Source organism: Ovis aries, chromosome 19, assembly GCF_016772045.2.
Source record: "Ovis aries strain OAR_USU_Benz2616 breed Rambouillet chromosome 19, ARS-UI_Ramb_v3.0, whole genome shotgun sequence".
Taxonomy (NCBI): Eukaryota; Metazoa; Chordata; class Mammalia; order Artiodactyla; family Bovidae; genus Ovis; species Ovis aries.
The window spans coordinates 60,145,356-60,170,319 of record NC_056072.1 but is presented as its reverse complement, the minus strand read 5'-3'; the positions used below and the strand labels follow the sequence as shown (position 1 = coordinate 60,170,319).

At 69.5% G+C, this 24,964-nt stretch overlaps 1 protein-coding gene across 3 annotated transcripts in view; it reads left to right on the top strand.

Annotated features, from left to right (window-relative positions):
* PLXNA1 (plexin A1) overlaps nucleotides 1-24,964 on the top strand; it is a 40,758-nt gene that overhangs the window by 6,881 nt on the left and 8,913 nt on the right. For all 3 annotated transcript variants that reach the window (XM_042236468.2, XM_042236469.2, XM_027957876.3), the window contains 21 exons: nucleotides 1,180-1,362; nucleotides 8,230-8,370; nucleotides 9,058-9,158; nucleotides 9,360-9,483; nucleotides 9,594-9,747; nucleotides 9,944-10,043; nucleotides 11,381-11,495; nucleotides 14,023-14,223; nucleotides 15,707-15,803; nucleotides 15,873-16,066; nucleotides 16,155-16,306; nucleotides 16,642-16,762; nucleotides 17,020-17,156; nucleotides 18,316-18,483; nucleotides 18,786-18,879; nucleotides 19,019-19,258; nucleotides 19,334-19,477; nucleotides 19,614-19,848; nucleotides 21,638-21,780; nucleotides 22,827-23,083; nucleotides 23,475-23,541. In XM_042236468.2, the coding sequence (XP_042092402.1) occupies nucleotides 1,180-1,362; nucleotides 8,230-8,370; nucleotides 9,058-9,158; nucleotides 9,360-9,483; nucleotides 9,594-9,747; nucleotides 9,944-10,043; nucleotides 11,381-11,495; nucleotides 14,023-14,223; nucleotides 15,707-15,803; nucleotides 15,873-16,066; nucleotides 16,155-16,306; nucleotides 16,642-16,762; nucleotides 17,020-17,156; nucleotides 18,316-18,483; nucleotides 18,786-18,879; nucleotides 19,019-19,258; nucleotides 19,334-19,477; nucleotides 19,614-19,848; nucleotides 21,638-21,780; nucleotides 22,827-23,083; nucleotides 23,475-23,541 (3,168 nt within the window). The remainder of the gene's footprint in view (nucleotides 1-1,179; nucleotides 1,363-8,229; nucleotides 8,371-9,057; nucleotides 9,159-9,359; nucleotides 9,484-9,593; nucleotides 9,748-9,943; nucleotides 10,044-11,380; nucleotides 11,496-14,022; nucleotides 14,224-15,706; nucleotides 15,804-15,872; nucleotides 16,067-16,154; nucleotides 16,307-16,641; nucleotides 16,763-17,019; nucleotides 17,157-18,315; nucleotides 18,484-18,785; nucleotides 18,880-19,018; nucleotides 19,259-19,333; nucleotides 19,478-19,613; nucleotides 19,849-21,637; nucleotides 21,781-22,826; nucleotides 23,084-23,474; nucleotides 23,542-24,964) is intronic.

Here is a 24,964-nt window from a genome sequence, read left to right as displayed (position 1 = left end):
TGAGCACCCCGCCCCACCAGTCCGGAACACGGGACATGGCCGTCCCACCCCTTGAGAAAACAGGTGATGTGACTGTGTCCGTGTGCCCTCGTGCCCGTGGACAGAGACCCCGCCCTCGTCCCTAGTGCTGTTCTGGGCTCTGGCTGGCCGGGCCTTGTCTCTGTTTCACAGCTGAGGTCACTGAGAGGTGGGGTGATGTCCAGGGTACATGGCCAGTAAGGGGCGAGCTGGGGCCAGACCAGGGTCAGGTGGGCAGTGGGCACCGTCTCCTCTCAGGGTCCTATCTCGAGGCTCTGCTCTCTGCTGCCCTGGTGCCTGGCTGTGCATCTCACCTGGGTGGGCGGGAAATTGGGGGGCCGCTCAGTGCCCATCGGCTGGCTGCTGTCTGTCCTGTCTCTAGGCCCTGACAGGGCCAGCTGCTTTTTGAGGAGTGTATGTTGCCCTCCCCCAGAAAGGATGGTCTTCCACGGGAGACCCCAGACTCGTAGGGGGTGAGGGCTTGTTTGGAGGACCTCAAGCGCCTCTGCTGCCCAGGGCTTGGGGTGGCCCCAGGAAGGGCCGGCCCGGGTTTTCCCGCCTGTCCGGGAAGCGTCGGGCCTCCTCGGTGCAGCTGGAGACTGCTGGCGGGCGCCTTGCTAAGTTCCCTGTGTGCCCTGTGTGTGTGCCCCCTTCCTGCCCCTCCCGTCCGCCCTGGTCCCTCCCACCTCAGCCCCGCAGCCAGGATCCTGGACCCCGCCCCAACCCTGCCCTCAACAAACCTCAGCCGGGCCTGGAGCTGCCTGACCCTGTCCCCCTGCCCTGCCCTCCCCGCCCGGCTCCGGAACCTGCGCTATCGATTGCTTCCTTCCCTTGCAGACGCCACTCTCAGCCGGCCCCTCCCTCTGCCTATTAGGTGTCACCCCGCATCCTGTCCTGAGTGAGCCACCCCAGCTCCCCACGCGCCCCTGGCACACACCTGTGTGCCCCCCGCCGCTCCCTGTGCCCCTGTGGTGGGGGGCAGGGCCTGGGCCTGGTGGGCGTGAGAGGCGCCCTCCGTCCCGGGCTCCTGCTGCTCAAGCAGCTCCCAGGGCCTCCGTCTCCCCACGACCAGCCGCAGCTGTGCCAGCCACCCCCTGCACTGCACGGCCGCAGCGTCTCCCTGGGGACGGCCTGGGCCTCACCCCCCCGCCACCTCTTCAGCCCCTGCAGATTGACGACGACTTCTGCGGGCAGGACTTCAACCAGCCCCTGGGCGGCACGGTCACCATCGAGGGGACGCCCCTGTTCGTGGACAGAGACGACGGCCTGACCGCCGTGGCCGCCTACGACTACCAGGGCCGGACGGTGGTGTTCGTGGGCACGCGCAGCGGCCGCATCCGCAAGGTCAGCACGGGGTCATTGCCGGGGCTCCGGCGCCTGTTCTCGTGTCCTGGTGGGGAGGGGGCCCCAGTCCCGGGGACCATCGTCTCCTCGCACGCCCTGGGCGCTCCTGCATCCAGCACGTGTCAAGGTCCTGGCTGGGCGTCAGCACGTGGGGGCAGGTCAGGCCTGTGGCAGCTTAAGGCTGCCAGGGCCCTTCGGCCTGCAGGCCTGCCCACCCACAGAGGTGACCTCCAGGAGACCGCGGGGGGCGGGGGCGGGGCTGGCCGGGTGGCCCTCTCCCCGCCGGGATCGGGTGTCACCGAGGCAGCACTCTGCCCAGAGACACAGGACCAAGGGCAGGGTGAGGCTGGCAGCCCGCCCGCCCCTGGCTGCAGTGAGCCTGTTGGGGTGCCCTAGCGAGGGGGCAGCTCCCCGGCCCCTCCACGGGCTCAGCTTGGGGGTGTACAGGGCGGGGGCGGGGGCCGGGCGGGGGTGGGCATCCTGGGGTGGCAGCGGCCCCAGGGTCAGCACTGGCTGGCTGGGTAGGGACCCGCCCAGGGAGGCCTGGCTGCCGCGGGCACCGCTCCTGGGGGCCGGAGGGTGGGGGTGCCTGGAGCCCGGAGGGTCAGTGCAGGGGTGGGGCTGGTGGATGAAATAACAGCTGGCGGAGGCTGCCTGCTGACCCAGCTCGGCCCGCGGGTGCCGGGTGGGGGCTGGGTCCTGACTGCTTGCTCAGCCCTGGTGCCCAGGCCTAAGGGGCGGGCAGCTCCCTGGTCCCTGCCACGTGCGGTCCATGGGCTCTGCGGCCTCTGGGCAGGGCCCTCCCTCAGCGCCGGCTTTTCCACCCATGGACGGAGCCATGGGCCTTGGGCCCTGGGGGCTGTGCCGAGGGCACCCCCTGGTGGGTGCTGCGGGGTCCTGCCCGTGGCAGTGTGGAGTCGGTGCCGGTGTGGCAGGCCCACCCCATGACCCCCTGTCCTGGCCCTACCTGGGGTGGCAGGGCCTCCAGCAGGGTTCTGCCTGCAGCCCCAGGGCTGGGGGTCAGTGGAGAGGGCCCACAGACCCCATGGGGGTTCCCTGGGGAGCCGTTTTTGCCCCCTGCCGCGGGAGCCCGTCTGGGGTGGGCTGTGGGCGAAGCAGCAGGAGCTCATTCCTGCAGGACCCTCAAGCCCATCGCCTGGCAGAAGGCTAGCATTCGGGGCTGGGGGGGCCCCTCCTGGTGGCCGGTGAGCTGGTGGGCAGCTGGTCAGGCAGGGACTTTGCCCACAGGCCACCCCGTGAGGCTGGGAGGACGGGTTGGTCCAGCCCTGCCTCCCTCTGCTGTGTCCCGGCCTCACCCCCTGCCCCCGTCCCGCTGAGGGAACCTGAGGTCCCGAGGTGGCTCTCAGAGCAGTAGGACCCCCATGAGCAGGTCCCGCGTCGGGACCAAGGAGGTGATAGTTGAGGCCCCGGCCGCCCCCCAACCCTGCCTTCCGGGTCCGGTTGCCTGCTGCGGCCCTGCTGGCCTCGTGTTCCTCGCGGGGTGGATGGTGGCCTTCCTGGGGGTGTAGGGTCCAACCGCACCCGGGGCTGTGAGTTGGGCTGGTCGAGGGGGTCTGTCTTGGAGGCATGACCCCCGCGCACCCCGTGTGGACCGGCGCGCACCTTCGGGGGGCCTCTCTCTCGGCCTCCCCGTCCGCCCCCGGGGCTGGGGCTGCCTGGGCGCGGGGAAGGGGCTTCTTGTCCCCATGCTGGGCCTGCCCCTCTGTCCCTGCGCCCGCCGGCTCCTTGACCTGCAGTTCCCACCTGAGGCCTCCAGCCTTGACCTCCTCAAAGGGCTCTGCTCCCGGCCGCCCGCCTCTCGCTGACCTGGCCTTCGGCAGCACATTCCTAATTCCCGGCCCTGCCCGGCCCCTCCCGCGCCGTCCCAGCCGGGCCTGGGGGTGGAGGTGGCTGTGGTCCAGGGCCTGGCGGCCAGCGGTGCCCGCCCCCCTCCACCCCCCGCAGGCTCCCAGCTCTCTCCTCCGGGCCTGGGAGGGCCGGGCCTGGGGTTCAGTGCAGGCCTGGCCCCCCGTCCTGTCTCCCCACGTTCCCAGAGTCCAGGCCTGGGGCCCCTCCCCGCCTCTGCGCGGCCTGCTGCGCTGAGACGGACCCGCCCCGTCCTCCCCACAGCTGGTCCTTCCTGGGCTTTAAACAGCGACTCGGGGAGCTCTGGGGACGCGGCTGGCTGTGGGCCACCTCCAAATGGCGTTGTGTAAAACTGCAGCCGATTAACTGAAGAGCTGCCAACCGGAGCTGCCGCGGGCTGGCTGGGGTGCCCCCGGGTCCCTGCCCTCCCCGTGCCCCGCCTGCACCTGCCTCCCCAGCCGTCCCCTCCTGCTCATCTCCAGGCCCATCGGGAGTCCTCGAGCTGGCCCGGGCACCCGAGGGAGGTGGGGGGCCTCCGGCCCTGGACTCCTGCCAGGGGTGCCTCCCGCCCTCCCCAGCCACGGTGTGGGCCTGGGGGGGGGTGCACCTGTCCCCGGGGCTGTGGGGCCAGGGCCAGGCAGGGACTTGGCTGAGCCCTGCTGCGGGGGTCCTGCAGGGTGGAGGAGCCACCGCTACATCCCCAGGCAGCCCTGGCCACTGCCCTGCACCCCCAGGGAGCACCCACCGTGGGCTGCTGGGACGGGAATGCCCCTTCCTCTCCAGCAGCCTCGTCTCCAGAAGCTGCTCTTGGAAAGGCGGTGACGCCTGCTCCCCACCTCAGGATTCTGAACCTGGGAGACCCTGAAAGCTGCGTGGCTGTAGGGGGACCCTGCCTCCAGGGTGGTCCGGCAGCCCCTCCTTGGGGTCCCAGTGCAGGCCTCGCAGCCTCGTGCTGACCGTCTGTGAGCATCTGTGGGGCCCGTGCTCCTCACAGCCAGGCCTGTGCACGATGGGGTGCGGGAGGTGTTCCGGGGGCGGGAACGGGGGGCTCACAGGTCAGAGGGGCCCTCGCTGTGCGGGAGGGGTCGGGCCTGTCCTGTGCACAGTGGACACCCTGTGGTGCGCAGCGGGGGCCACAGAGGTCTGGTCTGGGGCTCCCAGTGGTTCTGGAAAGTAGGGTCACCGCGTCAGCTGCTGTTGCAAGGTGGGGTTGGTGCGGGGCTTGCGGCAAGGACAACTGGCCAGATGGTCACCGCTGCCTGCCCTGGCATCCCTGGCCGTGGCCCCGGCCTGTGAGAGGAGGCCCAACGACTTCTGCGGCCCCCGTGCCAGCTCTGTGCGGCCTCCACAGCCATGGGTGGACCCTGCGGGCAGCCGTCCCCTCCTCCCTGGCAGGGCTCGGCCTCGGGGGGCCCCCCCTCCAAGCACCACCCCCCATCAGGGGCTGTGAAGTTTCACTTCTCAGTGCGGTGAGCGGGTCGTCTGCAGTCAGATGAGGAGACCGAGGCTCAGGGAGGACCGCTGCTTGTGTCGGTCGGTCTGTGTGCTGAGAATCGAGGACAGGAACCGTGAGATTCCTGGGACCCCTGCTCCCCCACACCAGGTGTGTCTGGCCCAATTACAGCCATCAGGCCTGCTGTAAGTCGTGTCTTAATTACCTAATTACCACCAAGAGGAAATCACTAATTGCTTCTTCAGTATCAAATTCCTTCTGGCCTTCCTGAGAACGGCCCCCAGCCAGAGCAGGGGGTGCCGAGGTGGCCCAAGAAGGGTGGGAAGGGTCCAGGAGCAGGCCTGTGGGGGCCTCAGGCCTGACCAGCAGGGAGGTGGGGAGCAGGGGCCGCTGTTCCCTGGGGGCAGGGAGCAGGCTGGGCTCCTGTGTCTACAGGAGGAGGGCGCCCGTGCGGTCTCCGCCCTGCGGCCCACTGCCCCGTCCTCTGCCTGGATACTAGGAGGGGTCAGCCAGGGTGCCCCTGCTTCACAGCAAGGAATCGGGCTGTGTCTTGGGTTGGGTGGGACAGGGCACTTTTCCCTCCTGAGAGGGCCAAGCCGGGCAGCCCCCTGCCTCTGGGCGGCGAGGGCGCGTGCCGGCCTTGGCAAGCAGCCTGCATGGCCCAGACGTCCTCCCCGGGGCCCCCGCCCGCCCTTGGCCCGGAGAATGGACCCTTTGTTGGCTCTGGGCTGGACGGACAGCTGACCTGGCCGGGCCGTCAGCTGCCTGCCTGCAGCCGCTGGCCAGGGCCTCACGGCGAGGGGTGTGGGCAGCCAGCTGGAGTGGCCCCGGGGCCGGGGTCCCTGTGCAGGGCCTGTGTGCCCTGTGCCCTGGGCTCCGGGGTCCTGTTGGCCAGGAGGTTGGGATGGGGCCAGCCTGTGTGGCCGTCTTCCCCGAGCTCCTGCAGGCCTGCTGCCCCGGCTGGTGGCCCTCGGGTGACAGCTGGAGGCAGGGGTGTGTGTGTCCTGCCGTCCTGCCAGCCAGCTGGCCCTGTGCCCGCCCCGCATACCCCTTCTCCCTGGAATGCTCCCCTGGCGGCTGGCCACCCCCCTCCCCTGCTTTGCCCCAGGTGCACCTGGTGATCCCGGCTTCTGGCTTCTCGGGCAGGTCTGGGGACACAGGGTTCCCCTTCTGTGGGCTCCAGGGCCCGGCAGCCCTAAAATCAGCCCTGCCGGCTCATGGGGGCCCTAGGACTGGCCAGAAGCTCTGACTGGCACCCATGGGCTGGGCCCCTGCTGAGCCTGGCCAGGGGGCTGCCTGGCATGCAGCGTGGGGGCACCTGCCTCCCCGACCCGCCCTGAGCGCTCTGTGCCCTCCAGAAACGGGGCAGCCTCGCATGTGTAAGGGCCAGGGGCTGCCCTGTGCCGGCAGGTGGGTGGCGGACGGCGCCTGACGGGTGGACAGCTGGACAGGCACGCTCTGGCCGCAGCTGTTGGCAGCCACCTGTTGGAGTCGGTCAGCCCGCGGCTGCAGGCCTGGGGGCGGCGGCATTCCGGAACCTGGCTGGCTGTGGCCCCACCCCCGCCCCAGCGTGCACCCCCCCACGCGGGCCTTCCCTGCAGCGTCTCCCTCATCCCCCCAGGGTGGGAGCCCCCAGGCCGCACCCACAGCCCGGCCGGTGCTCTCTGCTCTGAGAGGGAAGGGTCAGGACGTCTGCAGGGAGAGCCTGGGGCCCAACACTGGCCCAGTTCAGCACCCTCCCGAGGGGCCCCTGCCCAGGTCCGGGGTGTGGTCAGTCAGGCCAGGGCCGGGCAGGCCTCCCCAGGGTCCCGGGGTGGGCGGTGCACCTGCAAGGGCCCTTTGCAGCCCCGGTGCCCTGCCCTGCCCTCCGACCGGCTGTTCCCCACCGCCTGGCCGCATTCCAGCCTGGGCCTGTTGGCCTGGTTGGCTGGCTCTGGGGGTTTGCTGTGGGGCCTGCATCCCCGGGCGCCGTCTGCTGGGCCACTTAGTCCCTGAGTGGCTGTGGGGTGGGGGACGGGGGGACGCTGAGGAGGCGGGGGGGATGCTGAGGGGGTCGGGGGGGATGCTGAGGGGGTCGGGGGGGATGCTGAGGGGTCAGAGGAACGCTGAGGGGGTCGAGGGGGAAACGCTGAGGGGGCCGGTGGGGGACACTGAGGGGGTCGGGGGGGATGCTGAGGGGGTCGGGGGGGATGCTGAGGGGGTCAGAGGAACGCTGAGGGGGTCGAGGGGGAAACGCTGAGGGGGCCGGTGGGGGACACTGAGGGGGTCGGGGGGGACGCTGAGGGGGTCGGGGGGGATGCTGAGGGGGTCAGAGGAACGCTGAGGGGGTCGAGGGGGGAACGCTGAGGGGGTTGGGGGGACGCTGAGGGGGCCCAGGGGGGACGCTGAAGGGGTCAAGGGGGGGTTGCTGAGGGGGCGGGGGGCATGCTGAGGCAGAGCCCGCACGGTCAGGGCACGTCTAGGCCGGGCTGGGGCATGGGCCGGACTCCTGGCCTCCTCGGCCTGGGGCTGCCTGTGGGGTCCCCTCCAGGCCCAGCCTGGGGGATGGAGGCTGGGCTGCTGTGGCCACCCCCCCCCGCCGGCTCCCCGAGGCTGTTTGGGCAGCTCTAGGCCCAGGCCGGCCCCCCCACCCCCCAACAGCCCAGCTGGACTCGCCTCTTCCGGGTCTGGTTTGACTTAAGCCCGCCCGCCTGGCGGGGCAGCAGCTGAGCGGATGTGGGGGGGCCGCGGGCTCTCAGGAATGCGGCCCCCCCACCTCCTATCCCTCCCTCCCCTCCCCCTGCCCCATGGCCTCCGCCCGGGACACCCGCCCCCGTGGGAGCTGGCCTGAGCCAGGGGCGTCTGCCTGCCAGTCAGGCCGGCCCCACCGCGTCCTGCAAGTGAGGGGCAAGGAGCAGGGCTGCTGGGCCGCAGTGGAGGTGGGCCGGGGGCCCCACGCGGCCTGGGAGGAGCCCCTAGCCCAGAGCCAGCCCTGCAGGCTGGACTGAGCCAGCAGGACACTGCCCCATGGGTCCCCTCTCTGGAAAGCCCCTTGGGTCTCGCTGTTAATTAAATACATTTGTTTGGTAAAAGTAGCTAAAAATACTTGCAGTGTCTCGAGCGGCAGGGAAGAGCTGGCTGATTAGCGCCCAGCTTGTTCGGGGCTTAGGGTACCTTTCAGCGCCGGTGCCATGCCTGCCCCCCTGCCTTCTAGCCGGGGTGCCCCCCCTTGGAGCAGCCCCTCAGTCTCCCTCCCAAGGCCGGGGGGGCCTCTGTCTGCACTGGGCACCCCATGTGTCTCCTCCCCTCTGCACAAATAGCCCTTCCCCCGGGACACCCGGCCTGGCCCACTGCCCCCGCCTGGGCTGTGGCCATGCAGCTCGAGACCGGGGGTGGGGCGGGTGCTGGGCGGTGGTCGTCCTGTCCCTGGGGACCCCCACGCCGAGGCTGCGGTCTGCGTCACTTGACGAGGTTGGTCCAGGTGCAGTGGTCCTGGCAGGTTTCCCCGAGAGGGGCTGGGGCAGGAAGACCCCCCCGACACACACACAGCGTGGGTCTCGTTCCCACAGATCCTGGTGGACCTCTCGAACCCCGGCGGCCGGCCGGCGCTGGCCTACGAGAGCGTGGTGGCCCAGGAGGGCAGCCCCATTCTGCGTGACCTGGTGCTCAGCCCTGACCGCCGTTACCTGTACGCCATGACAGAGAAGCAGGTGGGCGCCCCAGGAGCTGGGGGGGCTCACCAGCCTGCCGGACCCCCTCCCTGACCGACTGGGCTCCCCTGGAGACAAGCGCCCGATGAATGCCAGCCGGACCCCCTCCCTGACCGACTGGGCACCCCTGGGGATGAACCCCTGGGGATAAACCCCTGACAAATGCCTCCAGGCCGGGGGCTGGCGTTGGAGGGGGAACGTCCGGGGTCCCTGGCTCCTGGCTCTGGCCTGGCCAGCTCTTCCAGGCCACGCGCTGTGCTGCTTCTGCCCAGCCTGCCTGGAGCCCGCCGCTGCCCTCTGCCCAGCCTGCTGGCCTCTGGCAGCGAGAGCAGCAGATGAGGACAGGCCCCTGTCCCTCCTGGCACTGCCTCCTCCTTGCCCCCCGGCCCTGGCCCCCGCCGTCACTCCGCCTTGGGAGCGGCCGAGGTCGGGGTGAGCAGGCCCACCCACCTCCTGGCTGAGGACTGGGGCCCGGTCAGGGCGCAGCAGGGCAGGAGGGACCGGCTGACTCCTGGGGTAGACAGAGCTGTCTCCTGGGCCTGCTACTGTCTGCAGAGAGCCAGGTCTGCGTGGCCTGACTCGGGCAGGACTGGGGTGACCCTTGAGTGGACAAGGCACAAAGGAGGGCCTGAGACGGGGGCTCCCGGTGTCTGGGGGGCGAGCCTGACATCGAGGGTCCTCCGCCAGGTGACACGGGTGCCCGTGGAGAGCTGCGTGCAGTACACATCGTGTGAGCTGTGCCTGGGGTCCCGAGACCCCCACTGCGGCTGGTGTGTCCTGCACAGCATGTGAGTCTGCCCCGGGCAGCTCGCGGAGAGTCTGGAGGCGCCGGCCTAGTGCTGGCTCCCCTGGGTCCGGTTGGGGGCGGTGGGCATCCCGTGAGCTGCTGAGTGTCAGAGGCCCAGCACCCCTGGGTCAGGACAGGGTATGGGGTATCCTGGGGCCCCTCTGGCCTCCTGCCTGAGCCCAGCCCACACCCACGCCTGCAGCTGCTCCCGCCAGGATGCCTGCGAGCGGGCCACGGAGCCCCAGCGCTTCGCCGCGGACCTGCTGCAGTGCGTGCAGCTCAGCGTGCAGCCTCGCAACGTGTCCGTGACTACATCTCAGGTTCCGGTGAGTGCAGCCGCCCTCGGTGGGGCGGGGCGGACCCTGGGTGGGTGGGGCCCGGGGCGGGATGGGGCCCCCCCTGGGGTGCTCACCCTGTGCCCCGCTCCACCCCCCAGCTCGTGCTGCAGGCCTGGAATGTGCCTGACCTCTCGGCCGGCATCAACTGCTCCTTCGAGGACTTCACCGAGTCCGAGGGCGTTCTGGAGGACGGCCGGATCCACTGCCGCACCCCCTCTGCCCGGGAGGTGGCGCCCATCACGCGGGGCCAGGGTGAGGCCCCGAGGCCCTCCAGCCGGGGCAGGGGGCCGTGGTCAGCGGAAGGTGGCGGGGGAAAGACTGCAGCCAGTCCCCGCCCACTGGGGTGGGCGCTGGCCCCTGGTGGAGGGGAGGGTCCTCGGCAGGGCCCTCCCTGGCTCCCGGGGCCCGGCGTGGGGCCCTGGTGACCCGGCCTGTGCTGCTTGTGCAGGAGACCAGCGGGTGGTCAAGCTCTACTTGAAGTCCAAGGAGACGGGCAAGAAGTTCGCGTCCGTGGACTTCGTCTTCTACAACTGCAGTGTCCACCAGTCGTGAGTGCCCCGCCCCCTCGCGGCGTCTCAGGCCTGAGGCCCAGCTCGGGAGGCCGCGGGGGCGCGATGCAATGATTCGCCCCTGTGCGCAGTGGGCGCCAGGTCGCTGCTGCTTTGTGTGGGCAGGAGACGGCCAGCCAGGGGTGGGCACTCAGGACCTGCCGCCTGGGGGCAGAAGGATCTGGTCCCCCCGGGTTGGGGGGCCGCTGGGGCATGGCTGGCAAGGCCATGGGTGCTCTCCTGGGGCTTCAGAGGAAGGGTGGGAGATGCTGAGGGCCTGGCTGTGTGTCCCCCTGGGTCCAGGCACGTGGGGCAGGGTGCCCAGCCTGGGCAGGGTCAGCCTTGAGCCGAGGCCCCGGGTTTTCAGTTGTGTCTTTGCGGGTCTGACACCCACCTGGCGGCTCACGGGCGCCCACCAGGGGCCTCGGTGTTGCTCCCCTGCCGGGGTCCAGCTTCCCCGTGCTGGGCAGGCTGGGATCTTTGGGGTGGGGGCTGTGTTCCAGAGGCTGGGAGGGGGCAAGGTGCTGTGTGGAGGCCGGGCCGTGGGCTTCCTGGAGTTGTAGGTGAGGGTGCAGGGCGGGGCTCCGTGGCCCGTCCAGGCCCCCGCCCGGCCAGCCTTGTTCCAGTCAGGGAGCCAACTTCCACTGGGGCTGTTCCGCCTATGCTTAAATCTTAGTTTATTAGGAAGAGGTGGGATTTAAGACATGCTGCTCAGGACGTCCCTGGTGGTTCGGTGGTTAGCACTCCACACTCTTGCTGCCACAGAAAGACCCTGCGTGGTGAGGCTGACACTCTGTGCAGCTGGGTGATGGGTACTTAAGAGAAGCCTCTGGTAGTCACTCCATCGTGTCCGACTCTTTGTGACCCTGTGGACTGTAGCCCACCAGGCCCCTCTGTCCATGGGGTTCTCCAGGCAAAAGTACTGGAGTGGGCTGCCATGCCTTCCTCCAGGGGATCTTCCCGACCTAAGGATCACACCTGGGTCTCGTACGTTGCGGGCAGATTCTTTATCATCTGACCCACCAAGGAAGCTCTAAAACTATATATTAAAACAAACAAAAAAATTACACAAGAATGTGCTTCTCAGCTGCACTAAATGCGTTTTCAGTGTTGATGGTCGAGTGGCCTGGTGCCAGCTTCAGAGGGCTCTGTCCTTGAGAGGGTCTGTTGGGCACCGCCGGTGTGGATGGTCAGGCCGTGGGGGGAGTGGGGTGGGGAGCCCCGGCAGGCAGTGACCAGCTCTGGGCAGTGAGGGGCAGCCTGTGCGGAGGCCCCAAGGCACAGCCCGGGGTGGGCGAGTGTCGCAGGCCCTGCCTCACCGCCCGCGTCTCCCGCAGCTGCCTGTCCTGCGTCAGCGGCTCCTTCCCCTGCCACTGGTGCAAGTACCGCCACGTGTGCACGCACAGCGCCGCCGACTGTTCCTTCCTGGAGGGCCGCGTCAACGTGTCCGAGGTACGGGGCCGCGTCCACGCGCCCGAGGTACGGGGCCGCGTCACCGCGCCCGAGGTGCGGGGCCGCGTCCACGTGTCCGAGGTGCGGGGCCGCGTCCACGCGTCCGAGGTGCGGGGCCGCGTCCACGCGTCCGAGGTGCGGGGCCGCGTCACCGCGTCCGAGGTACGGGGCCGAGTCCACGCGCCCGAGGTGCGGGGCTGCCGCGACGCGTCCTAGGTATGGGGCTGCAGTGACGCGTCTGAGGTACAGGGCTGCGGTCGGGGCTGGAGGCAGAGAGCAGCTGCATGCGGGGTGCCGGCCAGAAGGGCTGTCCCGGCCTGGGACTGTCTCTGGCGGCATTGGCTGGTGGTCACCGCTTGGGGGCTGCACGCCAAAAGCATGTCCAGGCACAGTGTGGGCAGAGGCTGTCTGTCCAGTGTGCCAGGTGGCAGGGGAAGTTCGGTGTGGACGGGGACTGGGCCGAGGTGCAGGTGTCTGCTGGTCTCCAGAGTCGCCGTGAGGCCGCATGGTCCTTGCCAGTCACTGGGGCTGATAGCTCCGGGGCCGGGCAGAGCCCTGACTTTGTTCTGGGTGGTGGGGCTGGACTCGCCCGGGGAGGGGGATGAGCCAGCGTGGACCCCTCGCAGAACCTGCCCTGCCTGCCCCCGCCCACCCCCCGCCTTGTGGGCCTTCGCTTTTCCACCTCCCAGTAAGGATGCACGTCCAGGACAAGCTGGCAGTGGGTGGAACGAGCCGAGGGCAGGCGGGCACCCGGGGGAGCGGGCGGGTGGATGCCCCAGGTGTGCAGCCTGCCTGGGGGCCGCTGGTGGGCTGAGCTAGCTGGTGGTGGCCGCAGAATGGACGTGTGAGGTGGGGGCCCTGATCACACTGCCTGTCTGAGCTGTTCCGCAGAGGGTGCCCCCCGGGGGTCCTCCAGCGGGGCATCTGTCTGGTCTCGGCCCATGCTGGTGTAGACCCTGCTCAGGCCGGCTGGGGGGAGGGGCCTTAGGGGTCAAGGGGCCTGTCGGAGGCGGGCTGACTTCAGACACGCCCCCTCCCAGCTGGTCCCAGGTCACGTGGGGCTGTCCCTAAGGAGCGTCAGGCTGGCTTCCAGGGCGACCCCCTCCCCCCAGCACGCGCTCAGCCGTGGGGGCCTGGGTCCCCGCCCCCCAGCGCCTTCCTGCCTGTGGTGGCGGCTCAGGGTCTTGCGCTTCCGCATCTGCTCAGTTGCCTTCAAGGGGGCCACCAGCGCGTGGTGGAGAGGGGGCGGCCTGGGGGGTCTTGTGTGGAGCCCCTGACGGAGGGCCACCCTGCTGTGGGAGCGGCCCACGCCCAGGCCCCGGACTGTCTGCCCCCGTCCAGCCTCCGCAGCAGTGGGGTGTGGGGGGGGGTTCCACACCAGGGCCGCGCCCTGCCCCTCACTGCCCACACCAGGGCCGCGCCCCGCTGAGACCTGTGATCACAGTGCCCCGGCAGCAGGCTGGAGGGCAGTCGTCCGGACGCTCCCTTGGTCTGTGTGAGCGGACGGGCAGCAGCAATTGTGGCCCCTTGTTCACGTGTGGACCCGGATGGGGCTGGGGAGGGCTCGTGTCCACACCGCTCGCCTGCCCCCAGCCTGGCCTCAGCCGCTCAAGGGGCTTGCGCCAGGCTCGAGCCGACCCCTCTCTGGGGCCAGGGTCCTGAGATGCCAAGGCCACAGCGAGGCTCTGGCCTGATGGGGGCCGGGGGGGGGGTCTGTGCAGCAACACTTGGCTCCTGGCCGCAGAGGGGGTGAGGTAGGGGACGGTGGGAGTGGGGCCGTGGGGCTGCTGACCGGGGCTGGGCACTGCTGGCTGCTGTGGGCACATGCCTGCTGGCCACTGCTGTGGGGCTGCGGCCTGAGCTCCACACACTCTGCAGGCCAGTGCCCATGTGCCAGCCTGTGCCCATCAGTGCCCGCGTGCTGGCCAGTGCCCATGTGCAGGTGGCCCCCGGGGCACCTGCAGACCCAGCCAGGGGTCAGCCTGCCAGGCTTGCCCTGCTCCCTCGGTGCCCACAGGGGCCCCGGGAACCTGTGCAGAGCCAGCCCTGCCGCCTCGGGAGCTGCCTGTGGGGCGTGGGGATGGCAGCCTGCTTTCAGCGCCTCTATTTAAAGCTCCTCCTGCGGGGCTCCTGCGGCGACCCCGGCCCCCCCACTGCCGCTCCAGCGCTGCTGCAAGCACGCCGGGCCGTTGCATCAGCTCTAGCTGCTGAAACGTGGCCCTGGGGGCCAGGCTGTTTTTCTGCCGCTCTGACTATTTTTACCTACTCCCTGGGCCCCCGGCCGAAAGCTCGTGCCTGCTTCTGCCTCAGGGGCCTGTCAGCTGCTCCCAGATGGGGCCGCTCTGGTGGGGGTCCCAGGGGCGGGCCTGCCCAGGTCACAGTGTGCTGCCCGTTACCCGGGCCTGGCTGGCTGGCCCTGGCGCCTCTGGCGTGCCTGTGTGTGGGGTGGGCATTCGATGCTAGACCGGGCCCCATGCAGCCGCCCTGCGCCTCCAGCCCAGACTCAGCTGCAGCCTTGTACCCCCAGGACTGCCCACAGATCCTGCCCTCCACCCAGATCTACGTGCCCGTGGGCGTGGTGAAGCCCATCGCCCTGACCGCCCGGAACCTGCCGCAGCCACAGTCGGGCCAGCGAGGGTACGAGTGCCTGTTCCACCTCCCGGGGGGCCCGGCCCGCGTTGGCGCCGTGCGCTTCAACAGCTCCAGCCTGCAGTGCCAGAACTCCTCGGTGAGTCTGCTCAGCACCAGGGCGCCTGCTGGGACCCTGTGCTGTGGGTTTCTGCTTTAGCAAAAGGGCCCTGTGCAGGGGGCGCCCCGGTCCCCCACTCAGGCCACGCCGGCCCCAGCTGGGAGGCCCCGGATGAGCAGGCCACCAGGGCTACTCCCAGAGCTGCCCTGATGCTTGGAGGGAGCCTGTCCATCTCAGACGTGGGTGAGGGGCCTGGGTGGGCTCAGGGCACAAGGGGTGTCCCTGGGGGCCGAGGCACGGAGACAGCACCAGCTCCTGTGAGGTGTCCTGTGTCGGGATGTGGCCGCCACGCGTTGTGGCCGGTGCGGGCAGCCACCCTTGGAGCCTCACGCCTGACAGGGTGCCCTCCCGAAGGCTTCTGATCACATCCCGTGAGTTTAGTGATGGTGGTGTCCACAGGGCTAGAACCTCGTGGTGGGAGAGGGGAGAGGGCTGACTTGGTGGTCCTGAGGCGGCAGGCCTCGGTCTCCCCATCTGTCCAGGAGGGCAGTGGGCCTCCTGGCATGGGTCAAGGCCCTGAGTGGTGGGTGGGTGCCTCTGGGTCGTCTGCTAGGCCCCCAGAACCCAGGGGAGGGGCACGAGGTCAGAAGTCAGGCTCTATCTATCCCTCTTGGCTCTGTCCTGGCCAGGTGGGCCGGGGCCCAGGGGTCAGCACAGCCTCAGGGCAGGTTGGCCCTCGGCTGGTGCCCAGGGTCCCCTGCCTGCCTGCCTGGCCAGTCCCCTTTTCTGCCTGCCTCCTTAGCTCCTGTGGGCTCCGCCCTCTGCCTGTCTCTCCCTGGCTCCCCTTCCTCCCTGTGCCTCCCCAAGGCCGCTGTCTCTTTTCTCCCCACCTCCCCCCACCCCGCCAGGCCCACATCTGTCTTCCCTGCAGCCCCGTGTGAAGGGAAAAGAAAGCATCAGGGAGTTTGATAGGATCCAGTTACATTCCTGCAGATAAAATGATGAGGAATTGCCCTGGGACGGAGCGCAAGTCTTCAGCTGAGAAAGTGGGGCACAGCTGGGCTCCCTGGGAGGGCTGTGTCCCTGAGCCCAGCCCAGCCTGGGGGCGGCTGGGGGGCAGCCCTCACAGGGGACACTCATGTCACACTCAGGGCAGTCCTGGCGGGGGCTTGTTGCTCCCGCCTGGAGATGAGGAAGTGCCCAGGGGGTGCAGGAGTCCTGGCATCCTGGCGGGGGTCACCCTGGAGGCTGTGGTCCTGTGACTGCTGGAGGGTGGGGGCAGCAGCTGCCTGTGTGCAGAGAAGCAGCTGGATGGGGGCAGACGCTTGGGCCCTCGCCTAACTTGGGCGGGGGTGTGGCGGGGAGGGATGGTGGGAGGGGTGGGGGTCTGCCGGGCGTCAGGGTGCAGGTTGGCCCCCAGACCCTGCCCTGCCGGGCCTGCCACCAGTGGCTGGTGCCAGAGGTGGCCACGAGGGACACACAGGCCCGGCCGCACGGCCTGACCCTCTTCCCACCACTGCAGTACTCCTACGAGGGCAACGACGTCAGCGACCTGCCTGTGAACCTGTCCGTGGTGTGGAACGGCCACTTCGTCATCGACAACCCGCAGAATATCCAGGGTGAGCCACGTGGGGGCCGGCCCGGGGGGCGGGCCCGCGGGCGGCCGCTGACCCCTGTCCTCTCTGCAGCCCACCTGTACAAGTGTCCTGCCCTGCGGGAGAGCTGCGGCCTCTGCCTCAAGGCCGACCCTCGCTTCGAATGCGGCTGGTGCGTGGCGGAGCGCCGCTGCTCCCTGCGTCCCCACTGCCCCGCAGACTCGCCTGCCGAATGGATGCACGCCCGCCACGGCAGCAGCCGCTGCGCGGACCCCAAGATTCTCAAGGTAGGCGCGCCCCCAGGTCTGTGGCACGGGGTGGGGTGCGGGGGCTCCGACACCCGGCCATCGCCCCAGCTGTCCCCTCTTCCCACAGCTGTCCCCTGAGACGGGCCCGCGGCAGGGCGGCACACGGCTCACCATCACGGGAGAGAACCTGGGGCTGCGCTTCGAGGACGTGCGGCTGGGCGTGCGCGTGGGCAAGGTGCTGTGCAGCCCGGTGGAGAGCGAGTACATCAGCGCGGAGCAGTGAGTGGGGCGGGGCCTGCGGGGCGGGGCCAGAGTGGGTGTGGCCTACGGGGCGTGCGCGTGGGCAAGGGGTGGAGAGCGAGCAGTGAGTGGGGGCGGGGCCTGCATGGGTGGGCCGGACCTGTGTGGGCGGGGCCAGAGAGCAGGTGGGGCCAGGTGGTGGTGGGTGGGGCAGAGTGGGCGGGGCCTGTGGGGGGCAGGGGCAAGGTGCTGTGCAGACGAGTGGGTAGCGAGTATGTTAGCGCCTAGCAGTGAGTGGGACGGGGCCTGTGGGACAGGGCCAGTGATTGGGCGGGGCTGACGCTGCAGCCGCTGAGGCCCCCGCGTGCCCACAGGATTGTCTGTGAGATCGGGGACGCCAGCACCGTGCGGGCTCACGACGCCCTGGTGGAAGTGTGCGTGCGGGACTGCTCCCCTCGCTACCGCGCCCTGTCACCCAAGCGCTTCACCTTTGTGGTAAGCCCGCCCTCCTGCCCTGCGGCCTCTCCTCGCACGCCCCGGGGGACGAGGGCCCCCCCCCCCCAACAACTCGCCCACGGAGTAGGCCCGGGGTTCAGGCGACCTCGAGTGATGGACCCCGCCCCGCGCCGCTCATCTCCAGGGCCTGACTCGGACCCCGTTGCACATGGGGCCCTGCCTGTGGGCGCCGTCCCAGACCTAGTGCGCATAGACCTGGGCTTCCCGGAGCCCCAGCCCGTCCCTTCTCTTCCCAGACGCCAACCTTCTACCGCGTGAGCCCTGCCCGCGGGCCCCTTTCGGGGGGCACCTGGATTGGCATCGAGGGCAGCCACCTGAACGCGGGCAGCGATGTGGCGGTGTCAGTCGGCGGCCGGCCCTGCTCCTTCTCCTGGTATGTGGGGACCCCAGGCTCGCCCCGCCTGTTCCCAGTGGTGGTTGGTTCAGGTGGCTGGGCGCCCCCTCCGTTGCCTGGGAAACAAGGGGGACTGTGGCGAGCCTGGCTGGGGTAATCACTATGGAAACCTAGAGAGGAGAAGGTTACCATGGAGACAGGCTCCCTCCAGAGCAGATGGGCGGGGCCTGGCCTGAGGGGCAGATGCCCGAGCTCTGCCCTCAGTTGATGCCCCCAGAGCTCCGCCGTTTAGAGAAATTCTTGAGAGAGAGAAAGGGAACCTTAACAAAAGCCGGGAGCCTTGAAGTGGATAATTTTAGATTAGGGATGATAATGGAGCGAGCCTTTAAATATTTTCCTGCGGTAATTACCCGTTATCAGACTAATTATTGGTGTTTGCAGCCTGCCGCGTGCGGGCCTGGCGGCTGTGGTGTAGGCATGGAGGGGACAGGCAGGTGCAGGCGGTGGCCGGGTTGGCTGCCCCGTAGGGTGACCCAGCACCCCCACCTCAGCAGCCCGTTCCGCCAGCTCATGGCCCGGTCTTGGGATTAGCCTGTTTTCAGATCAGAAAGGATGGGGGTGGGGGAGTGAGTGCATCGTGTGAGTCCTTCCAGGAAACAGGAGCCCTGAGTGTGGGGCTCTGACCCTGAGCGTGGAGTCTGGCCCCTCTGGACAAACATTGAAACTGTGGGGTGTGTCCAGCCAGCCATCCCCGGGCAATCGATAGGGCTGCCACGGGGCTGCCTTGAGGCCCAGTGAGCCCCTTCCTGCCCAGCAGGTCTGCTCCTGGTACCTGTGGGCCTGGCTCTGCGGATCAAGACACAGCCAGGCTCATCAGCTGACACCACAGAGGAGGCAGATGCGGGGGTGGGGGTGTCCCCTGGAGAGGGAGCTTGGATCCCAGGCCCGCCTCTCAGCTGGGGATGTACCCCACAGGGGCACAGACAGCACGTGGCCCCTCTCAGGGGCTGATGGGGGAGGTGATCCCCACAGTCCTCAGCTGCCTGGAGGCAGGGCCCGCAGCGGCCTGTGTCACGGGGAGGCAGGTGAGGCCGGAGCGGGACGTGGCCAGTGACGTGCCCGCAGCCTGTGGTGGTGGAGCCTGGATGCTCAGGCGGGTGGGAGGTGCCTCACTGCCCCCGCCCCGCCGCCCCTCCAGGAGGAATTCCCGGGAGATCCGGTGTCTGACGCCTCCGGGGCAGAGCCCAGGCAGCGTCCCCATAGTTGTCAACATCAACCGCGCTCAGCTCACCAACCCCGAGGTCAAGTACAACTACACCGAGGACCCCACCGTCCTGAAGATCGACCCCGAGTGGAGCATCAGCAGGTCAGGGGTCCCCTGGGGGCCTCCCTGCTGCTCTGAGCCCCGCAGCCCTTGATCTGCCCACCCTCAGCCCTGTGACCCCAGTCCTGAGCCACCAGAGGCCAGCGCCTGGCTTGGGCCCCTGCCGCTGGCTCTCGGCTCAGCCCTCACATGGTCCCGCCACCCAGCGCGGTCCTGAGAGGCTTTAACCCTCGACCGTCTCTTGGGGGGCTGGGTGGGGTGTCTGTGCCTCCCATTTGTGCTGGGCCCTGGGCAGAGGGGCCCAGGATGTCCCACCTGTGACTCCCACCACCCTCATCTTTTAGTGGAGGGACCCTCCTAACAGTCACAGGCACCAACCTGGCCACTGTCCGTGAGCCACGCATCCGAGCCAAGTATGGCGGCGTTGAGAGGGAAAACGTGAGTCCCTGCTGGGCCCTGGCCCCCACGCCTGCCATCGAGGCCACGCTTGGGGGTCCTGGGGAGGGTGGGTGTGTCGCTGCTGGCTCCTGGCCCCTGGTGGAGCAGCCAGCCCAGCGTCCCTGCCCCGCGTCCCCAGAGCTGCCTGGTGTACAACGACACCACCATGGTGTGCCGGGCCCCGTCGGTGGACAGCGGCGTGCGCAGCCCACCCGAGCTCGGGGAGCGGCCGGACGAGCTGGGCTTCGTCATGGACGACGTGCGCGCCCTGCTGGTGCTCAACACTTCGTCTTTCCTCTACTACCCGGACCCCGTGCTGGAGCCGCTCAGCCCCACCGGCCTGCTGGAGCTGAAGCCCAGCTCGCCGCTCATCCTCAAGGTGGGCCGCGCGGGGCGGCGGGGGGCGGGGGCCGACTGGCGGCGGCTGCACCGGCTCACCGCACCCTGCCTGCAGGGCCGCAACCTGCTGCCGCCGGCGCCCGGCAACTCTCGCCTCAACTACACGGTGCTCATCGGCTCGACGCCGTGCGCCCTCACTGTGTCCGAGACGCAGCTGCTCTGCGAGTCGCCCAACCTCACCGGGCAGCACAAGGTCACGGTGCGTCCACGCCCCCGCGCCCCGCGCAGGGCCGCCCACCCCGGAGGGAGCCCCCCACCCCCACCCCCCGGCGCCTGCGCACCCCACCCCGCCAAGCTCGCGGGGGCCCTGAGCCTTGGGCGGCTTGTGCCCCCAGGTCCGGGCTGGCGGCTTCGAGTTCTCGCCAGGGGTGCTGCAGATGTACTCAGAGAGCCTGCTGACGCTGCCCGCCATCGTGGGCATCGGTGGGGGCGGCGGCCTCCTGCTGCTGGTCATCGTGGCCGTGCTCATTGCCTACAAGCGCAAGTCGCGGGACGCCGACCGCACCCTGAAGCGCCTGCAGCTGCAGATGGACAACCTGGAGTCTCGCGTGGCCCTGGAGTGCAAGGAAGGTGGGCGGGGACGGGGCGGGGCGAGGGCGGGCTCAGCGGGCAGGCTCGGGGGCGGGCTCAGCAGGCAGGCTCGGGGGCGGGGCTGGGGGCGGGGCTGGGGGCGGGCTCAGCGGGCAGGCTCGGGGGCGGGGCTGGCCGAAGCCGCCGAGCTGGGCCGCGCTGCCCACCGAGTCCACGCCGTCTTCTACGCTCCCGTGGGCCTTGCAGTGCCGGGCTCGGTCCAGGGAGCCAGGGGGCTCCGACTGGGGCCTTTGTGGGGTGCTCCCTCAGGCAGACCCTGCCGGAAGCCCCTGTTTGTGTCCCAGCCTGGCTGGAGGCCGCTGGGTGGACACACGGTGTCCCAGTCTCCCTTGCGTGTGAACGGACACGCGTCCGGGTGTGGAGATGCCGCACCTGCTGCTGAGGGCGGGGTGGCGCCGTTTCCTCGGGTGTGGTGGGTGGTCAGTGATCCACGAGCCCGTGTGTGGTGTTCCATCCGGCGGCCGGGGGTGGCCCTGGGGCTGGGGACCTCTCTGTGAGCACAGCCTTCGGCCTGGCTCCTCTGTTCTGAGTCACCCAGTGGGGCGGGAGTCTGTCCTGCCTTGGAGGGTGAGTGGGGAAAGCCCGCTCAGGCTGCGGCCACGTCCCCTGTACCGGGGTCCGGTGTCTGCAGCCCAGCAGGCCTCACGTTTCCAGGACCCGAATTCTGTGGCTCCTCCCCTGTGCGGTGACAGGACGACCCCAGAGGGCAGGCTTGGTGTCCCCACACCTGGTCACGTGCCTCCTGCCCCCAAGAATCCCCAACCGGAAGGTGGACCCCGGGGGCGGGGGCCCGGCCTGAGAGTGGGAGGGGCTCTGCAGGCCGGAAGTCTGAGAAGTGGCCTGGGAGTGGGGGCTCGGGGGGAGGGCCAAGGTCGTCCCCAGGGTGCCCGTGCCTCCAGGAGAGACCAGTGGCTCGTCCCCATGGAGCAGAGACTGCCCCTCCAGAGCTGAGTGCTAAGGGCGCGACTGTTGTGGGACCAGTGGGTGGGCGTGAGGGGTGGGTGCCTGGGCCGGGGCCGCAGGGATCCTGGTGGGTTCAGCGCCTGTGTGGGCGTGTGGGCTCCGGGCAGCAGCCTAGACCTGTGCTGGCCGCCATCCGGCCGGCTGGCTTTTCTGGCCGGTGCCCTCAGCCAGCAGGAGAAGGGTGGGCGTCTACTCGGAGCCCAGCCCGCGCGTGCCCCTCAGAGCCCCGTCAGTGCGGGGTGCTCACGAGAACGACCAGGGGCCCCAGAGCAGACGCCCAGCGGCGGGCAGCGAGGGTGGGGGCCGGCTCCTGTTCAGCACCCGTGACGTGCCCGGCGCCCTCTGGCTCCTGACCAGACAGTGCACACCTCACAGCTCTGGAATGTCCTGAGAACGGTGGAGCCGCCCCGAGCGGGCGGGCATGTCAGGGGCCGCTGGCCCGAGTGGTGGAGAGCTCTGCTCCCTCCCAGGCGGCCAGAGCCAGGGCAGCCACAAGCACCCTGGTCTCTGGGACCGGGGCCCCCAGCCTGGCCCGATCTCTGCTCTCCTCTCGGTTACGTCTGCAGCAGCTTGGGGGTGGGGGCCTCACCCTGCATCAGGACTAGGGACACAGGCGAGGCAGGCCCAGCAGTTCCCTGAGTGTCGGGTGGGCGGGGCTGGCGGGAGGGCGGGTCCGGGCGGGTCCAGCAGGACCCTGAGTGGGGTGGGCGGGGCTGGCAGGAGGGCGGGTCCGGGCGGGTCCAGCAGGACCCTGTGTGGGGTGGGCGGGGCCAGGCACCCGCCTTGACCCCTCGTCTGGCCGCAGCCTTTGCAGAGCTGCAGACGGACATCCATGAGCTGACCAACGACCTGGACGGCGCCGGCATCCCCTTCCTGGACTACCGCACCTACGCCATGCGCGTGCTCTTCCCGGGGATTGAGGACCACCCAGTGCTCAAGGAGATGGAGGTGGGCTGCCGGCCCTCTCCGCGGAGGTCCTGGGGTCCTGGGGCATCGGGAGCCTGGGGGCTGGCCCGAGCCCCCTGGGAGCGGGGGGGCCTGGTCCCAGCAAACCACCCCTGACCTGGGCTCCTGGGGCCCAGCAGTTTCTCCGGGCCTCTGGTCCACCATACACCACCCACGCTGGCCAGTCTGCTGAAGGGGAGTGGGCTTGCTCCCGCATCCTCCCGGGTGCCCCAGTGGCCAGCCAGGAGCCCAGGCCCTGGTTCAGAACGGGCAGGGCTCAACGAGTCCAGTCTGTCATGCTTTATGGTCAGGGGCATCCCTCCCTGCACCCCTAGGATGTTGGGGCTCCAACCCCACCCCAGGTGGCTCTGTGGGTAGAGACCCCCTCTCTAGCAGCACCTGCCTTTCCGTCACTGGCAGGGCCCAGGCGCCCTGGGCTGCCCGCTGCCCCTTGCTTCCTGGGCTGGCGCCGGCTGGGGCTCCCGTCCTGACAGGCGTGTCTCCCGCGGTTGCGGTCCACTGTGCTATGTGACGGGCCTTAGGTGTGACTGTGTGTCCCGCCTGGGCTGGGGGCCTGTGTCCCTTCTGCCTCAACAAGCTCTGGGGCAGAAACGAGCCACCACGTGGGGCCCCGGAGCCAGCCATGCCCGTGTTCCACCCCCCTGTCCCACGTCTGTGCTGGGAGACCCCGGCGAGCCACGCCCCCGTCCGGACTTGAGTGTCCTCTGTGCAGTGGGGAGAGGGGTCTGTGTCGGCTCTGGCGTGAGTGGCCGTGGACGGGCTCTCCTGGTGCCAGTGGACACCAGCTGTCCTCTGAGCTGTCGGAGCTGGGCTGCGCAGAGGGAGGCGGGGCAGGCACCTCACCGCTGTGCCCAGACCTCTGCCCACCGTGGGCTTCTCAGGCAGCTGCCAGACCATAGCCATTCTGCGAGGACTTGGGGCTTGGGGTCCTGCCAGGGTGATGGGTGACTGGACCCCCAGGCCTGGACGGTCCCTCAGCCGGAGGGGCCGGTGCTTCTTAGGTCTAAGCAGGCTTGCGGCCCCCCCAGGTGCAGGCCAACGTGGAGAAGTCGCTGACGCTGTTCGGGCAGCTGCTGACCAAGAAGCACTTCCTGCTGACCTTCATCCGCACCCTGGAGGCCCAGCGCAGCTTCTCCATGCGGGACCGCGGCAACGTGGCCTCGCTCATCATGACGGCTCTGCAGGGCGAGATGGAGTACGCCACGGGCGTGCTCAAGCAGCTGCTGTCCGACCTCATCGAGAAGAACCTGGAGAGCAAGAACCACCCCAAGCTGCTGCTGCGCCGGTGTGCCCACCCCCCGCCCCTGCCCGCCCCCGCCCCCAGCCTCCCTGTGTACCCCCTGCCCTGCACCCGTGTCCCTGCCCACTGCCCCCTGTACCCCCACCTCCCTGTGTTCCTGCCCACCCGTGGCCCCTCCCTGCCTGAGTCCCTCTGCCCCGTGCCTGTGTACCCCTGCCCACCTGCAATCTGTCTGCCCACTGTGCCCTGGGGATTCCTGTGCCCACCCACAACCCTGCCTACCCACCCCTGTGGCAGTGCACTCACTGGTCCAGCCCAGGCACTGCTGAGGCGACTCTGGAGACCCACCTGGGGTATGCCCTGTCTGGGACCCTTGTCGCTGGGTGACACGTGCTCTGAGGCCAGGCCTGAGGTCACCCCACGTGCTCTGTTCCAGGACTGAGTCAGTGGCCGAGAAGATGCTGACCAACTGGTTCACGTTCCTTCTGTACAAGTTCCTCAAGGTGGGTGGTCGTGGGGGCCTGGACGGGGGCGGGGGCCGCAACCTGGAGGCACGAAGGGCCAAGACCCTGGCGTGATGCCCCCGGGACACGCGTCTGTCCACCGGCATCTCCAGAGGCCGTCCTGCCCTCCCTGAGCTGCTGAGGCAGGGTGCACGCCTGGCTCTCTTGGGGGTCGACGGCCGCACGCAGCTGAGCGGGCTGGAGGTCCAGGCCGCGCGGGGTTCACGTGGTCCCTGTGGCCCAGACCGAGGCTCACACGGAGTCCCTGGGCAGGGTGTCTGTGTCCAGCCCCGGTGCTGGACCAGCCTGAGGAGGTGCCCCGGTGGGGGAAGCGGGGTCTCATTGAGCCCGTGCTGAGGAGGGGGCAGCCACCCGGGCTTCCTCCTGTTGTTGTCCAGACAGTTCCCCCCAAGCCCCGGAGACCGCCCTGGGGAGCCAGGCTATTGGAATGGGGTGTATAGCCTGTGGATGGCTGGATATGGTGCAGGGGGGTCTCACGGGGGCTGTGAGCAGCTCAGTGGGTCACCTGCGTTTTAGAGCTGGGAGGTTGTCCAGCCCCGAGGTGTGTCTGACTTAACCTCGACAAACCCGAAGGCTTGGCAGGCAGGCCTAATGTTCTTGCGGTCAGCGCTCCATGGTGGATGAGGGAGCTGCCACGGAGCCCCGTGACAGGCGGCCAGCGTCTGGTCCTCTCTCTGTGACCGAGTGGCAGGCGGCCAGTGTCTGGTCCTCTCTGCGTGACCTGCGACAGGTGGCCTGGGTCTGGTCTTCTCTGCGTGACCGAGTGGCAGGTGGCCCGCGTCTGGTCCTCTCTCTGTGACCTGCAACAGGTGGCCTGGGTCTGGTCCTCTCTGCGTGACCGAGTGGCAGGCGGCCTGGGTCTGGTCCTCTCTGTGTGATCCCATGGCAGGCGGCCCGGGTCTGGTCCTCTGCGTGACCAAGTGGCAGGCGGCCCGGGTCTGGTCCTCTGCGTGACCGAGTGGCAGGCGGCCCGGGTCTGGTCCTCTGCGTGACCGAGTGGCAGGCGGCCCGGGTCTGGTCCTCTATGTGTGACCGAGTGGACGTAGCCTCAGCCCTTGATGGTGTCCCATGTTGGGGAAGATGGTGGGGCTTCCCGTCATCTGTGTTGGGGGCTGAGGCTGGCCGCTACAGCTCAGCGGTCAGGACAGCCCTGCTGGGCCGCAGGGCGGACAGGAAGGGGCAGCAGTGAGGGCGTGGATTGGGCTGTGCAGGGCGAGCAGAGGCGTGGAGTGGGAACAGGGAGTAGCCAGACGGAGACCGGAGGCCCAGGGTTGGATGTGAGGTCGAGAGAGGGGTCCGGGCAGGCTGGTCTGGGGGAAGGCGGCTCAGCACACGGCCACCGAGCTGTGCAGGAGGGCGGCAGGAACAGGGCTGGCTGCTGCTTGTAAAGTACAGTGGTTTG